A 16,426-nucleotide genomic window follows, 5' to 3' on the forward strand; every position below is an offset into this window, starting at 1 on the left:
GATGGCTCAGTGGTCTAAAGCACCTACTTAGAACAAGCTTAGCAGAGCACAGGGACCGCGGTTCAATCCCCCAGCACCACATGCCAGCCAGCCCCACCCTCTGGTGGGCTGAGCTGGCCACACACACACACACACATAAAAATTTAAAAAAAAAGAACACTGGAGGGGGGCCAGGGAGATGGCTCAGTGGAAATAAGCACTTCCCTGGAAAGCGCAAGGGCCTGAATTCAATCCCTGGTTCCACCAAAAAAAAGAAGAAGACTGGAGGCTAGAAATTAAAACGTTACGAAGTTAACACTTCCTTGGAAAGTTCCACTTTCTGGGTGTCCCTTCCTGTCCCTCTCAGTCAAAAGAGTTTTTTTCTATCCTTCAATAAACATTTCCTATTCTTAAACCTCCATGGTTCTTAGAATTCACTTTTTAGTTTGATTGATTGATTGATTGATTTTGGCAGAACCAGGGATTGAACTCAGGCCCTTGTGCTTGCCAGGCAAGCACTTATTCTACTGAGCCATCTCCCTAGCCCCTCACTTTTTAGTTTTAGAGAACATGAACTTGGCCTATCAGACACCTAGCAGGTTGAGTCATATTTCCCTTATATCATATTTGGAGTTTCTGATATCATCCCTGCATCATTATCATTTCCAAAAAAAAAAAAAAGAAAGAAAAAAGTTTCCAAATTCATGAAATAGACTGGTACAAAGTAGATAAGCGTATCATAAAAATCACACATATTTCCTCTAAGTTAATTACATTTATGAATACAGTTAATAATCTAATCAATATGTTTCTTTTTTAATTTTTCATTTTTAGGTAAGGATCTACAGGGTGTTCAGGGTCTCACTACTAGATCGACTCATAGTGATCTACCTGTTTACAGCCTCCCAAGAGCTGGGATTATAGGCACATGTCACCAAACCCAGTCTCAATCTCCACCTCAGTGTGCCCGGGGGTCGGGGCTGGAACAGCAGGCCCAGGGATCGAACCCCTAGCCTCTGAGCCTACTTGCAGGCGCTTTAATCCGCTAAGCTATTTGGCTGGCCCTTTAAAAGTTTCTATATAGAATCTAGCTATGAATTTAAATAATAGTATATCATGAACAAGCAAGGGTTTTCCTTTTTTTTTTTGCGGAACCGGGGATTGAACTCAGACCCTTGCACTTGCCAGGCAAGCACTTATTCTACTGAGCCATCTCCCCGGTCCCAAATGAGTTTTTTCTTGTTTTTTTTTTTTTTTTTTTTTTTTGTGGAACTGGGGATTGAACTCAGGCCCTTGCGCTTGCCAGGCAAGCACTTATTGCAGTGAGCCATCTCCTCAGTCCAAGGGTTTTCCTTCTGATAATTAAAAAATTCCACATAAAGAAACATATTGACTTAGTTCATCATATTAAAAGATGAAATTTCAGAATACCTTCATAGAGTCGCAGCACACACCTATACCTGAGTGTAAATGAAACAAAATAATAACAACAACAAAATACTTAATAAACCAGGAATGGAAACCCACTTTTTAAATGTGATTTTTTTTAAAAAAATCACCTACAGAAACTAACAATAAACATAGTGAATAAGAAAACAAATTTTTTCACCAAAGATAGGAACAAATCAAAGCTCCCTTCTCTAGCCACTGTTGTACAATATTGCTTGGGTGGTTCGGAACAATGAAACCAAGTGATGAGTGATACTGAACCAGGTGTGGTGGTTCATGCCTGTAATCCTAGTACTTTGGGAGGCTGAGGCAGGAGGATCCCAAGTTTGAGCTCGGCCTGAGCAATTTAGCAACTTAGCAAGACACTGAGTCAAAATTTTTTTTAAAAATCAAAAGGGCTGGAGATACAGCTCACTGTTAAGATTCTCTGTTCAGTCAGCAGTACCAACAAAAACAAAAAACTGAAACAAGACTTGCATTGTAAACATCAAACCACATACTAAGTGAAATGACAAAAGTCAACACTAGAGGGCTGGGATGTAGCTCAGCAGCACAGTGCCTGCCCAGTAAGCACAAGGTCCTGAGTTCAATACCCAGTACCAAAACACTAGGACAGTTGCACTCTCTGGGCTCTTCAAAACAAAGAGACACTCCTCAAAGGGGGAAGCCCCAGCTGAGGCTCTAAAGAGGCACTTCCTGCAGGAAAAAAAACACTAACAATAGCCAATAAGCAGTAAGAAACAGACCCAAAAGCCATTCAGCCTTAATGAAAAGAAATGCAAATAAACCAATAGTATAAGCAGCTGAAGACACAGAAAAATTCTGCCTGTAGGAAAGAAAGCTTAAGAGGTAAGCACAGAAAGCTGAATGTCAAAAGGGTCAAGGACACCTTGCAGGGAAGCACTAGGAAACCCGAGAAAGGCCTACCGCCTTCCCTGAGGTGAAAAGTTCACTTGTGTGTACTCACTTCCTAGCTAAAAGGGGGCAACAAGACCCTATGGGGGGCCAGGGAGATGGCTCCATGGAATAAGCACTTCCCTAGCAAGCGCAAGGGTCTGAGTTCAATGCCCGGTTCCGCCAAAACAGGGCTGCCCATCCTATCTGCATCATGTTTCTGAAAAAGGAAATATCCCAAACTACAGAGTAACAATGGCTGCTGAGGGGGTGGGGGAGAAGGGAGGGATGGAGGAAAGAGGGCGGGAGAAGAGGTGGGAATTAGATGGCAGTGGAACACGACACTGCTCTTGGTGTAGACTTTGTGAACGATATAAATGCATTCTCTCTTTCAACGATGAAATTAAAACCGATTGTTCAATAAAAATAAGTAGGTTTTTTGTTTTATTTATTTTTTTCTTTTCCTATAGAAACTCCCAGAAAGCACTGCTTGTCATTTAGACTTTTCAAAAGGAAACTACCTCGCTTGATCTGATCCTAGGACCTAGCCTTAGAGTGTGATCCTTAGAATCCAGTCCCACGGAGAGTCTCTAGTGGTGTTTATGGAAAATTGAACTGTTAAGACTTTTCTAAAGGCGTTTGGTGACATGTATCAAAAGGTACAATTTTTATTTGTTTTTGGGACAAGATCTCACTATTTGGTTCAGGCTGGCCTTGAGCTCACTATACAGCTGGCTTCAAACTGCCAGCAATCCTCCTGCCTCAGCCTCCTGAGTACTGAGATCACAGGTGGGCATTACTCTGCTTTGCTCAAAATGTGCAATATTTGTACCCATCCAACTTGCTGCGGTACCACTAAAGCAACACTGTTTCAGCAGAAATATTTACTATGGGGACACTGCAGATTCTAACTAGGATCCACCTGTGAGGAGACAGGTGGCATCGACTGGGCTCACCATCGTACATGCTGCAGGTCTGCAGGCCCCGTGCCTAGCTACAGGGCCCCTGAAGCACACGCCTCTCTGCGTCTTTGGTCGCCCCATCTCTTCCCCGCTCAGATTTGTGCACTTCACCCTGGGCACCTACTCACCTAGTCTGTGTGGGGTTGCGGTGGTTGGGGTTGGAGCAGAAGATGTTGTTGGACTTGCGTGTGCCATCCAGGAACTCATGCGCCGAGTGCTGGCGGAGCTCGGCCAGTGGCCGCGCCTCATGCTTGAGGAACCACTGGTGTGCCTCAAAGCACTTGGTGCACAGCAGCTGCTCACACTCGAAGCACCAGGAGTCGGCCGGCTCCCTGCAGCGGGTGCAGGTGGCCTGGGCATCCATGATCTGTTGGTACAGCATCAGGCGCCGCTGCAAGCTCTCGAAGAACACATTGTCCAGGGCCTGCACAGAACCTGCCAGCTGGGGCACCTGGCAGATGGGGCACTGCAGGCTGGGAGCCTCTAGGCATGTGGAGCACAGCGTGTGCAGGCAGGGCAGTAGCTTGGGGCACTTGGCCTGGGTCTGGCAGCCCTGGCAGTTCAGGAACTGGAACTCCTCCTCCACAGATTCCTGGGGGACCAAAGAGGGGGAAGTAAGGCCCAGAGAAGTTCCAGCACTCTCCACCCATGGCACAGCCCCTTGGCCACAGGCTGGAGTGGAATCTGACATCCTAGCTAGCCAGATGATGCGAAATCGTGACTCAACAACGCCCCAAGGCCACACCTGCTCAGGATTTCCAGCTCCCATGCACAGTTAGTTGAGCATCTACTTCCCTGATATTAGACAGACCTGCACCTTGAGAAACAAGAGGACAGAGGATACACGCCTGCCTTCAAGGAACGCAGTGTGGAAAGTACATCGATAACTACCAACCTCACGTACAATGTTGAACAAGCAGGAGCTCAGATTAGCGCTTCCCTGGCAAGCACATGGGCCTGAGTTCAATCCCCCATTCTGCCAAAAAAAAAAAAAAAAAAAAAAAAAAAAGGAAAAAGGAAAAAAAAAAAAAGGAGCTCAGAAAGTTCAAAACAGAGAGCTACCATTTGCCCCAGCAATTCACCTAGTAGATACAATACCCAAAAGGATCAAACATCTCCGATACTTCTACTCTAGATATCATGCCCCAAAGAACTGAAAACAAAGACTCAGATACTTGTCCTCTAATGTACTCTAACACAGGTAGCAGTACTAGTCACCACAGGCAGAAAGAACCAACCCAGTGTCCACAAGCAAATGAGGCCATAGACAGACTTGGAAAGGGGCGAAATTTTGATACATGCGACAAGACTTTAGGACTTCATGCTCAGTGGAACAAATAACAACTAATAACCCTAGGGTTCCATTTATATAGAATAGCCAGGTTCACACACTTAAAAGAAAATAAAAATTATCTAGGAACAAGGTGTTGTTGTCTACAGAGGCAGCATTTCTGGGGTGATGGAAGAGGTCCTGGAAATGGTGGCAAGTTAACATGCAAATGTGAATGTACTGAATTGCACTTAGACATGGTTAATGGGCTAACTTTTGTGCTTGTTTCCCGACTACCGCCACAGGGAAGTCCCCCAAATATGCTCACTACAGTATCTGGTGAGCGAACGTGCTCCTGAGTGTTGATTAATAATTAATTGTTCTCACTGCTAATAATCAAAACCATAGCCCCATGGAGTGACTTGTACTTTCACGAGGAAAGGCAGTAAACTCCTGGCAGAACACAGAACAAGGGAGCTAAGTGGCTCCTTTTGGGATGGGGTTGGGGTGCCCCAAGTCTAAGGCAAGACTTCCAGGAAGGAGGCCTAACAAGCCCATTGGGGTACAGAGTAGCCAGGAAGGGGTTTCAAGAGAAGGTCTGAGAGAAGCCACAGAAGCTGGATGGAGGCCTTGGTCCAAGCACATCTCCAGTGTGGACCACGGGTCTCCATTTCCAGCCTGGGAACTTGGGATTTCTGCTTTTGCCGCGCTTGAGCTGTGACCCTTGCTCCAGGCTGTGCTGCAGGGCGCCACCTTCATGCCTCATAAACTGCAGCCCCGCATCTGGGGCATGGCTGGAAGATAAGGCTCAGGGTGGGCGAGAGTCTGTTCCAGCTGCCCAGAGAAGGACCGATGGCCCGTTCTGGCTCCCTTCTGCTCTGTCCTACGCACTCTGCCGCTGTTCCTGCGGCCACGACGGTCAGGACCCCGCGGGGCCTTCTCGCTGAGGGTTACTTTAAGTTGCTTCGCCACGTTCTCCACGATGACTGGCTATGCCCAGCTCTCCCGCGGCAGCACACCAATAACGCCTAACCCCCTTTTCCCCAGACCCATTAGTACCTCTACCGGGCTGTGGCTGTGGCTGGACTGTTGGCCTTCAGAGGAGACCTCCGGAGGCGGCATGGTGGGTGAGCTGGGCGGGACGGAGTCCTGCTGGAGGCCTGGAGAACTAGTGGCTGCAGGTTTCTGCGGCATAGAGCCCAGCGCAGTTTCGATTCTCCGCTTATGTCGGCAAGGCGGGAGAACTAGGGCTGAGCCGCGGGGGCTGTCCAAAGGGGAGGTGCAAGCTCAGGGCCCGCCTCCCGAGAGGAAGTCAGCCAGGCAGGGCTGGCCTGGAGGTAGAGACGTTGGGTTTGCCTAGGATATCAAGTTGCGCAAAAGGAGGGCTGCACCACCCGACGAGAGAAGCAGCCCCAAACAGCTTTGAGCCCCGTCTCTGCTGGGACCAGACACAGAGATGAATCACATACAGCCCCTGCTTTCAAAGAACCTGATCTAGTGGAAGAGCTGACCCTCAAAGGGAGACTTTCATAGTTTTGCGACTGGCTTCAAAAGAGACCCCTCAGCTGGGTCTTGTGGGATCGGTGGGTTCACTAGGGATTCAGGGGTGGGGCCACTTAAAAAGGAGAGATCAGTATGTGCAAAAGGCCTGGGGAGGGATAGGGGCCGGGGAGAGGCTCAGTAGAATAAGCACTTGCCTGGGAAGAGCCTGAGTTCAATCCCGGTTCTGCAAAAACAAACAAACAAAAAAGCATGGGGGTTTACAATGGGACAGCCAGTTTGGGGAGGGATGTAGGCCATTTTCAAGCTGAAGAGAGGACTCTGAGAAATATGCCAGGGTGAGATAGTAGCTAAGGAGTTTGGACCCATTATGGAGGTGACATAGTGAAGAGTTTGGATCAGGAGAACCACAGGATCAGTCCTGCAGGTTGGGACAGTCACTCAGACAGCCTAGTGACAAGGGACCTAGTCTCAATGATTGGATGTAGGATACAAAATAAACTGAGCCAGAGGGGCCTGGGCCTGGGGAGATGGCTCAGTGGAATAAGCACTTCCCTGGCAAGCACGGTCCTGAGTTCAATCCCCGGTTCCACCAAAAAAAAAAAAAAAAAAAGAAAGAAAGGAAAGAAACTGAGGCAAAGACTGAGAGGAAGATGAGAGGGACAGGATGATAGGTTGAGTGGCAGTCAAGAAGGGAGTTAATGGGGCCTGGGAGATGGCTCAGTAGAATAAGCGCTGCCAGGGTCTGAGTTCAATCCCTGGTTCTAAAAAAAAAAAACCAGGGGGGAGGATAAAGACACCTCAAGTTAAGACTTGGCTCATGAAATTCCGGCTAGACTCCAGCTATAGGCAGCCATACTGGGCCAGAACGGCTGATTTCAAACTTCACCACTGTGATGGCTTGTGTGCCCTTTCTGTGTTCTGTTCCAAGGTGGGACAAACTAAAAGGGGATGGTGGCAGAGCCTTGCTCTTGTAAAGCTAACCACCTGCATGTATTACTCAGGTGGGGCTGGAGGCAGATTCAACACCTCCCGGCACCCAGAAAATCAGTCCACCAAACCAGGGAAACTCAAGCATGATGAGCAACCGTCTGCAGAAGAGACCTAGAAATGGGCCATGAGCCAGACATGGCAGTATACATCTATAATCCCAGCACTCCTCCTGAGGCAGGAGGATTGCTTTGAGTTTGAGGCTAAGCTGGAATACAGATCGAGCCCTTGTCTCAAAAAACAAGCAAACAAAAGGAGCTGGGCATGGATCAGGCCTGTAAACCTACCACTTGTTGGGTTTTTTTTTTGTTTTTTGTTTTTTGTTTGCTTTTTTTTTTTTTTTTTTTTTTGGTGGAACCGGGGATTGAACTCAGGCCCTTGTACTTGCCAGGGAAGTGCTTATTCCACTGAGCCATCTCCCCAGCCCCAACCCTACCACTTGGGAGGCTGAGGCAGGTGTATTGTGAATTCAAGGCCAGCTTGGGCTACATAGTGAGTTAAAAGCCAGCCTGAAGTACACAGTGAGACCCTATCTCAAACAAAACAAAACATTCAAAACCACATACACACACAAAAAAAAGCCCTAAAACAAAAACAACACAAAGAAATGGGCTATGATGGGGATGGTGGGTGGAACCAACGAGGTAAAACTGGGAAAGCTTTATTAGTTTCTTTGCTGAAGTTGAAAGAAAGCCGACCCCAGTAACATCCTGCTGGAAGGTAATGCTTCTCAGGGTGAAATTTCTGCTGTTTATGGTGCCTGATGACTTGCCCCTACAGAGTTCTTCACTGGGCTCCCTGAGGGGCCTGCATGTAGTTTCCCCATATGCCTAAATTCAAGGCTTTCTGCCCCACCTTGTCCGCAGTGAGCTGACGACACATGACACAACGAATGGGTGCTGAGATCTGCCCCGTGATAGCCTTGCTGCACTGTGGGGACAGGAGGAGGAATTATTTGCTAACTACAAGAAAATACAGTCCGGAGAAACCCTAAGTCCAGTGTGTGAGTTTGGAGAGGGGGTGCTGATAACCTCATTCCCTTGATCCTGGAGATGTGGCTACTGGATATCTTCTTGGGAAGCCCACCATCCCCTCACCTTTTAAGTGAGGTGAGAGCCAGGACGAGTGGGTAATGACCCCTGTAAGCGGCCCAGAACGCCCTCTCCCCGTGCCCACAGTTCGGACCTCCAGGCACAGGGGGCGCTGTGGAAGGCGGGTGCAGCCCGGCCGGCTTCCCGCTCTCGCTCTTGCCTGCGGCCGCAGGTGAACCCGGAAACTGCGGGCTGGGAGCGCGCGCCGGGGCGCGGCGCAAGCGCCGAGTGTGGTTTCCCTAGCAACCATGCTAGGTCGGGACGGTTACAGCGCGCTGCCCTTGGGGGATTTTGACCGTTTCCAGCAGTCAAGCTTCGGCTTTCTGGGCGAGCAGAAGGGGTGTCTGTCGCCGGAGCGGGGCGGCGTGGGGCCGGGGGCCGGTGAGTGGCCCCCAGCATGGCAGGCCGGGGGACTGTGGTACCCCCAGGCCCGGCCTCTGACTCGTGGGCGTCCGAGGGATGCGAGGTGATGTGCGGTGCCTCGGTCTTCGAACCTCGCCCCATCACGTTTCCCTGTTCGGATAGAGGCTTTAAGTTTCCTTAAGCAATGAAAGAAACCCAGGTCTAGGCAGAAGAGATCACCAGTACCCGCGGGGTGTCTTCCTGTTGGCTGGTGAAGATGCACGGAGCAGAAAGGCAGGTCTGCAGCTCCTGGTTGTGCCTGCTCTGGCCCTGTCTTGCCCCAAAGCATTCTGCAGCTCCTTTGGCCCAGGCTAGGTCCCGCACGTTCGAGCATGACTGGAGGATTTGCGCCCTCCCTGCCCCTCCTGCACGGATGACTACCCTGTCCAAAGATTCAGCCAGGCGGGGAGCTGAGTCTTGATGCCTTGGGGCTTGGGGTTTCCGAAAGATGAAACGAAGGCTCTTGTCTGCTGCTTCTTCTGGATTGAGAGAAGGGGAGCAGAGAGTTGGCTCGTGTCTGATTCTGACTGTCTCTGTGCGCTTCCATCTTGGGCTCCAGGATCTCTCTTGGCCTGAATGAGACTTCACTTCTTAGTTTCCAACCCCTCCCTCCCCCCGCCCCAGCTGCTGGAATTGAAATACAAATTTTGGAAGGACGTCAAGGCATAAAATGGGATGAGGACTAAGAAAGAAAATCTTAGCCCCCTCTCTTGCTCCCATGCTGTAGACTGAGGCATCATCTCCGTAAGGAACCCTTGAAAGCACGCATCTGCTGGCGCTAGTGGTGGAGGAGGGATGTGTTATTGCAACAGTATTCAGTTTAATGCAGCATGTGTTTATGGATGTCCAGGTGCTTCCTGCTCAGCAAGCATGGGTAGGCAACTGAATGAGTCAAAGAGGGGGGCCGGGGAGATGGCTCAGTAGAATAAGCACTTGCCTGGCAAGCACAAGGGCCTGAGTTCAATCCCCAGTTCCGCAATTCGGGCTGCTCCCTAGCTGAGAATTAAGGCTTTTGTGAAGGTTGCTGTGCTTTGGACGGATTCGTTTTGATGTGGGGAGGAGAGAACCATCCCTAATGACCACCTTCCCAGAGATACGGATCTACTGACAAGGAGCGAAATTGAGAGCTGTGAGGTGGAAGGAAGGGGAAGGTGGGTGACAGGTACTTGCTGTCCTGCCAGGCCCACCCAGTGTCATGACCCCTCTGCTCTCTCGCCCCTCAGATGTGCCCCACAGCTGGCCCTCCTGCCTCTGCCATGGCCTCATCAGCTTCCTGGGCTTTTTGCTGCTGCTGCTCACCTTCCCCATTTCTGGCTGGTTTGCCCTAAAGGTAAGTAAGGCTGGCTGGCTGGCGCAACCCCAGCATGGTTGGGACACACTGAAGGCTCTGGAATTGATGGATAAATTCCCTGCATTCTGCTTTCTACCCCTAAATATTATCATACACCTGTGAAGTAGGCAGGGGAAGTGCCCACCTCTAAGCTTTTCTGTTTCTGGGGCAAAATACCTGAACAATTTAAAGGAGATAAGGAGTATTTTGATTCAGTTTCAGGGGGTTCTGTCCATGGTCAGCTGGCTCAGGGCAGAAACATCAGGGCAGCAGGGCCTGGGGGAGGAAAGGTGCGCACTTCACAGCAGCCGGGGAATAGAGGGAAGGGGCTGGAGCAGGGCTCCAGCTGGCTTGCATCCATTCGTGAGGATAGTGTCCTCTTGAGCCCTCACCATCCCAGAACCCCACTTGTCGGAGAAGGCTACTGCATGCCATATTTATCCAGAGTCATCCCAGGAGCCAGGGAGGAGTAGGAACAAGACTTCCCAAGCTCCCAAGTCCTGGAAGGTGGACAGAGATGGGCTGTCCCATCCTCCTCCCTTTGGTTTAGGCCAAATTAGAAATTGGAACATCCAGCTTGCCCTGGAAGATCATGTGCAATAGAAAGTTAGGGCTCATTTTCAACAAGGGTGGAGCAGACAGAAGAGGAGTGACCGGCAGAGCTGTAGCTGAGCCCTTTGTAGTGCCCTAGGCACCAGTTTCTTGAGAAAGTTTCTGGGTTAGGGTAGCTAACCCAGAAGGGAGCCCTCGGGTGGTCCTGGATCCTAGTTCTGAAATTCCACTTGAAACAAATGCTGCTTGACCTTGGGCAAGTCACTTTGCCTTTCGCTTTAAACGTAGCTTCATCCCACCAGGGCCCTAGGGATCTAAAGGTGGCAAAGCCTCTGCTCAAGTGCTGTTAGAGTCATCCAGCCTCTTCCCGCAGGGAATCTGCGGGGAGCCGGTTTCCTGGTAGGAGCCATGGCTAGCTTCCAAGTAGAGATGACATTTTCCTAGGGGTGACATGAACACGTTGGGCTTTGCAGTCCTTCAGACTGCAGGCATCTCTGCCTGTTTCCTGCAGGGGCTGTGTGATTTCTGAGCCTTGGTTTCCTCATCGAGAAACAGCTAGGAATACTGATTGTGACCAAGGCAAAGGGGATGGGGGAGGAGGGACCTGGCAGACATCATCAGCCAGCCTTTCTCTTTACCACTTGGACAGATTGTGCCCACCTATGAGCGGATGATCGTGTTCCGTCTGGGCCGCATCCGCAACCCCCAGGGGCCTGGCATGGTTCTGCTCCTGCCCTTCCTTGACTCCTTTCAGAGAGTGGATCTGAGAACACGAGCCTTCAATGTCCCTCCATGCAAGGTGAGGGGCTTCTAGCTTGCTGTAGCAGTGTACCCTTATAATACAGGTGCTCTGGGAGGCTGAGGCAGGAGGATCTCAAGTTGGCCTGGTCAGTTAAGCAACTTTACAAGACCCAGCATCAAAATAAAAAGGGCTTGGGATGTAGCTCGGTGTGAAGGCCTTGGGTTCAATCCCTAGTACATATGTGTATGAAAGGCTTCCTGGCTTCCTCCCTGGGTGGAGAGAGTGGGTTTTATGCTGAGTGGATGGTGGGTTTTAGGACCTCAGTCTATGGGAAGTTGTCTGGGGATGTGGGATAGAAAAGACTGGAAAGTTGAGGAGGAGGCTGGGAGGGTCTCCCTACTCTATACCCCTGCCCACACATCCCTGGGGACACCAGGGGGCCTGGAAAGAGCTTGAGGTCAGCTGAGTGGGTCATGCCAGTGGCGCTTGCAGTCCTGAGCCCTGATCAGGACTTGTCTCCTGGCTACCCCACCAGCTGGCCTCCAAGGACGGGGCTGTGCTGTCCGTTGGGGCTGACGTACAGTTCCGCATCTGGGACCCAGTGCTGTCGGTAATGACTGTGAAGGACCTGAACACGGCCACACGCATGACAGCCCAGAACGCCATGACCAAGGCCTTGCTCCGGAGGCCGTTGCGGGAGATCCAGATGGAGAAGCCCAAAGTCGGCGAGCAGCTCCTGGTAGGCAGCTCCTTCTGAGGGAGAGCTGGGCCGCTGGCACCAGGCCTGGCTTCCCTGCCCTGCCCTGCCCTGCCCTGCCCAGATCACCTTGAGCAAGGGCCAGATGGCTCTGGGTGTCAGTTGGCCATGTGTCCCTATAGTGTAGCCAGATTTGAAGAGCTGGGGGTCTGGCTGGGGCTGTTGCTTAAGGCAGGGGCAGATCACAGCCACCATGGGCCAGGTGTCCCTGAGAAGGGGAAATGCCTGGCGGAGATTCCCAGGACTCTGCCTTTGACTCAGGTTTCACCCCTTGCTGCTGCCGCTGCTGCTGCTTCAACAACCTGGGACTTCAGGAACCCTGTGTGTTCTGTGCTGAGTGGATACAGGGTAGGGGGAGGGTCCCCAGCCCAGTCCAGCCAGCCACCGCTAGGGAGGTCCATGAGGACACTGGACTCCCTTCCCTGGCTTTTCCATGTGTATGAAAAACTGCCTGGAGCTCCCCTGACTTCCTGTTTGCCATCAGCTGGCGTAGAAATGAGTGCGTACATAGTAGCTTGTCCCTTGCAGCCATACTCAACTTGTGCTTGTCCTCCGTGGGCAGCGTGGTAAGGTCGTCTCCCCGCTCTGATTTCCTCAAGGGAGCTGAGGTTGGAGAGAAGGAAGCACTGCCGTCCTGCAGGTCCCTTTAGCGGTGGCATCAGCAGGCAGCTCAGTGAAATTCCTAGGGATTTGAGGTATGCGGTCTCAATGGCCTGCCCTGGAGTCTCCCCCAGTTTTGCGACTTGGAGGGCCAGGATTACTGTCGTACTTTCTTTTGGAGGAAACCAAGGCTCGGACATGATTCCACTTGCCTCTCAGAGCCAGGTTGGAGCAGACCACCCACCCTCCCGCTGCAGCCCCGTCTGCCTCCAGCACCCCCTGAGTCACCTTGACGGCAGCCTTATTTACAGAAACACCCTCCTTGCCCTTGAGGAAGAGGGAAATGAGTGCAGCCTCTGTCGATGCTGCTTGGGTGTGAGGGGGTCAGCCAGAGGGAGCCTGTCCCGTGCCTGGAAGGGAGTGTCACGTAGGCCCCGTGGCCTGGCTGTCTTGGCATTGGTGCTGTGGGGTGATGTTTCAGGCTGCCCCTGAATCTCAGGCCAGGCAGTGCCCTCCCACCAGCCCCAATGCAGGCCTGCATTCTCATCCTCTCCTGGCTTCCACCTGCCTTTCAGCTTGAGTGCAGACTCCTCAGCCACTCACACGCAAGTGTACTGGCCCTGCGCCCTTGTCAGCTAATGGGGCAGTGCTGGTCACACCTCCCCAGGGTTCCCTCCATCTTTCTGTCTCCTCCCCTTGCTACACGCAGACCCTCTGCCATATTCCCCCTCCGGCTCACACCCCTTTTCCCCTTTTCCACTGGAGGCTCCCAGTCCTCCGGTCCCACCCAGGGTCCAGGCATCCCCAGTCTCCTGGCTCAGCCCTGGCCTGTGTCATGATGACCTCTTTGCCTTGTGAGCCCTCGGAATTCCTCACCTGCTGGCAGCATTTGGCTCTGCTCCCTCTTTGTTCCTGTCTGTCGCCTCAGGAGCTGTCACCTTCACCTAGCTTATGTTTCCCCAGATCTGCTTCCTGTCTGGTCTGCAGTTTGCGCCCCTATTACCTTTGGTCCACTTACCCCATCCAGTGTCCACACAGCAACCAACGGATTTCTTTCCAAGGAGCAGGTCTGCTCTGTGTAGTCCTTCTCTGTGGTTCCTGGCAGCCCAGAATAAGCCCCTGAGCAGGAAGAGGTCATCTTGGACCCCTCCACTGTACCCCCTGCGGCAGCCCAAACTGTGGGGTCAACACAATAGAACACGGGCCACTCAGTTTCCTGAACACTCCATGTTCTTCAGCCTGGACTTTGTGCAGGTTTTTCCCATTGCCTGGAAGGTCCCTGACCCCTGCCCATGTGGCCCCTCCTGTCTCGGCTCTTAGGCTCAACGGGGCATCCCAGGGTGGCAGCTTCTCTGGACAGGTGCAGTGTCTCCACATCCCAAAGCAGGTGTTCAGGCAAAGTTTGTTGACCAAATTCCATTCCTTCCCACCCTGTCCTCAGCTGGAGATCAACGAGGTGACCAGGGCCTGGGGGCTGGAGGTGGACCGTGTGGAGCTAGCAGTGGAGGCTGTGCTACAGCCTCCCCAGGACAGCCCCGCTGGACCCAGCCTGGACAGCACCCTGCAGCAGCTGGCTCTGCACCTGCTGGGTGGAGGCATGAACTTGAGGGCAGGAAGCACACTGCCCCCAGGGCCAGGTGAGCTGGGGGAGGAGAGTGGCCATGCTCAGCAGCATGGTGTCCCTCTGCCCCACAACCAAGCACCTCTGCAGGGCACACATGTATTTAGGCCACCCTGACTATATAGCCGACCAGAGCTGGGGAGGTAAACCAATTCTGGGTATGTAGGTGGGTGTAGGTACCTTGTAGCCTCTTTAGGGCAGGCAGCTGTCCAGGATGGTTGCTGGAAAGAGGCTGGGGGGGAGAGGTACCTCAGAGACATAATTTGGAGTTTAAGCTGGACACTGGGGGTGTCCAGAAGATGGACATCTTCTTAGAAGATGTTGAACAGGTCTAAAGGGACAGTGGCCACCATGATCCTGCCCTTGGCTGACCACTGATCTTTCTGCCTCCTTCCAGCACTTCCTGCCACATCGGTGGATACCATGGAGATGGTGAGCGAGGTGCAGCAGCCAGCTGTCCATGCTGAGGCTTGGGCCGGGCCTAGCCCAAAGCAACCAGTGGCCGAGGGGCTGTTGGTGGCCCTGCAGCCCTTTCTGTCTGAGGCCCTGGTCAGCCAGGTTGGCGCCTGCTACCAGTTCAACATTGTCCTGCCTGGGGGTGCCCAGAACACCTACTTCTTGGACCTCACTACAGGTGCAGCTATGCCCCCCCCTTCCCGCTTGCTCCTGCACCCCCGACCCAGGGTTTAGACTACAGCAGTTTGGGGCAAACTCCTGGCAGGCGGTGGGTCAGATGCACCCCTGCCATAGGCAGCACTTCTCTGCCACTTGGGCGTCTGGGCCATGAGCTGTGTGTGTGGCAGCCTCCTCTGTGCCCCATGTGTGCTGGGCCTTGTATCGCCTCCTTCTGTGGGCCTCAGCTCCCCACAGCACTCAGTACACCCCTCCATCCCCCCTAAAGCTGATTTCCTTCCCCACAGGGCGAGGCAGGGTGGGTCGTGGAATGCCTGACCACATTCCTGATGTGGTGGTGGAGATGGCCGAGGCTGACCTGCAGGCCTTACTGTGCAGGGAGCTGCGGCCCCTGGGGGCCTACATGAGCGGGCGTCTGCAGGTGAAGGGTGACCTAGCTGTGGCCATGAAGCTGGAGGCTGTGCTCTGCACCCTGAAGTAGCAGTTGCCACGGGACACCTGTCACCCAGCCTAACCTAGCCCTGGAGGAGGAGGCTCCAGCTTGCAGCGAGGGCAGTGGAGGCCGAGCCAGGAGCCCTGGAGGAAGTAGGAGAGGCCTCCCTGCGCATCTCTTCTCGGGTGGACTCTGACCCTTGCTGTCTCCAGCCAAGTACCCAGTCAGCTAGGAATAGTCTGATGCCACCTGGCCTGGGCCTGTGCTACACGAGGGACTGAAGCACGTGGGTCCAAGTGTGTGAGCAGGAACCAGAGAGGGTGGGGCGGTAGCAGCCCCCGGAAGAAGCTGCTGCCTCCATAGGTGGGCTCTGCCCGCCCCCAGCAGTCCAGGCCTCGCTGTTATGGGAGGACACAGGTACTATGTGCCTGATGTGGGGCTCAGGGCAGTTCATGAGGCCCTGACATCCATGCTTCTTCCAAGTTCCATGCCCCTGACCAATAAATGTGATGCTCACCATGTAGCTCAGTGTGGGGCACAGGCTGCAGGTGTGGGTTGGGCTTGGTATCTGCACGGTGGTGCCCCCGCTGCTGCCCAGGCAGACACTGGGCTTGGAGGCTGGCATAGACACAGTTCTTCCTGAGGGTCTCCAAGCTCCATAAAGGTCTGGGCACGGTACTCTTTGTTCCTCTTTTCTATTTGGTTCTTTTTTTGAGCTAGGGTCTCACTGTGTAGCCCAGGCTGACCTCAAGCTGTCAGTCACCCTCCTGTCTCAGCCTCCTGAGTGCTGGGATTATAGACAGGGACATCCACACCTGCTCTCTGTTCCTCTTTATAGTTGGACACAGGTTTGTGAGAAAATAGGGACAGGATACACTGGAGCTGGTCCTACAAACATTGACCTGAGGAATGAGGGGCTCAAGTCATCTTAAAGAGGAGTGGGAGGGGCCAGGGAGATGGCTCATTGGAATAAGTGCTTCCCTGGCAAGCGCAAGGGCCTGAGTTCAATCCCTGGTTCCGCCAAAAAAAAGTGGGGCTATGGCAGGTGCCTCATCACACTGTCCACTGCCTAATTGGATGGTCACAAGTGTGGAGTCCAGGTCCTGGGCCAAGCCCCACCCTGCCCCAGGGTCCACAGCCAAAGACCAGTGGCTTTCAGGAATAGCAATCCCTTTTCCTGGGAGGGCTGGCAGGAGAAACCGAAACCATGCAATCCCCAGC

The 16,426-nt window shown here is 52.7% G+C and overlaps 2 protein-coding genes across 14 annotated transcripts in view; one reads left to right on the forward strand and one right to left on the reverse strand.

Moving 5' to 3' along the window:
- Nucleotides 1-5,813, reverse strand: part of Pml (promyelocytic leukemia) — a 50,545-nt gene extending 44,732 nt beyond the window's left edge. For all 9 annotated transcript variants that reach the window (XM_023712555.1, XM_023712559.1, XM_023712560.1 and 6 more), the window contains exons 1-2: nucleotides 5,614-5,813; nucleotides 3,413-3,876 (exon numbers count right to left, since the gene is read on the reverse strand). In XM_023712555.1, coding sequence (XP_023568323.1) covers nucleotides 3,413-3,876; nucleotides 5,614-5,748 — 599 coding nt within the window. In that variant the 5' untranslated portion in view covers nucleotides 5,749-5,813. The remainder of the gene's footprint in view (nucleotides 1-3,412; nucleotides 3,877-5,613) is intronic.
- A 2,515-nt stretch (nucleotides 5,814-8,328) lies between these two features.
- On the forward strand, nucleotides 8,329-15,931 carry Stoml1 (stomatin like 1). Of its 5 annotated transcripts, none has more exons than XM_023712681.1 (7): nucleotides 8,329-8,601; nucleotides 9,761-9,867; nucleotides 11,109-11,218; nucleotides 11,697-11,900; nucleotides 13,960-14,155; nucleotides 14,537-14,773; nucleotides 15,151-15,931. In XM_023712681.1, the coding sequence occupies exons 1-7, from the start codon at nucleotides 8,384-8,386 to the stop codon at nucleotides 15,177-15,179; spliced, it is 1,101 nt and encodes a 366-aa protein (XP_023568449.1). In that variant the 5' UTR covers nucleotides 8,329-8,383; the 3' UTR covers nucleotides 15,180-15,931. The 5 variants fall into 5 exon arrangements, with proteins under 5 accessions (XP_023568449.1, XP_023568447.1, XP_023568448.1 ...); XM_023712679.1 differs by having other exon boundaries at nucleotides 15,060-15,929; XM_023712680.1 differs by having other exon boundaries at nucleotides 8,329-8,516; nucleotides 11,069-11,218; nucleotides 15,060-15,927.
- Nucleotides 15,932-16,426: the final 495 nt, after the last annotated feature.

This window comes from Octodon degus, unplaced genomic scaffold (assembly GCF_000260255.1).
Source record: "Octodon degus isolate 3935 unplaced genomic scaffold, OctDeg1.0 scaffold00026, whole genome shotgun sequence".
NCBI classification, from domain to species: domain Eukaryota; kingdom Metazoa; phylum Chordata; class Mammalia; order Rodentia; family Octodontidae; genus Octodon; species Octodon degus.

Bases quoted from the DNA above. Each gene is read 5' to 3' on its own strand.
- Stoml1 (XM_023712679.1), top strand. From the start codon at position 8,384: ATGCTAGGTCGGGACGGTTACAGCGCGCTGCCCTTGGGGGATTTTGAC. The intron at 9,868-11,108 runs GTAAGTAAGGCT...TGTTCCGTCTGG, and splicing joins CTGGCTGGTTTGCCCTAAAG to GCCGCATCCGCAACCCCCAG. The intron at 11,901-13,959 runs GTAGGCAGCTCC...CCCTGTCCTCAG, and splicing joins AAGTCGGCGAGCAGCTCCTG to CTGGAGATCAACGAGGTGAC.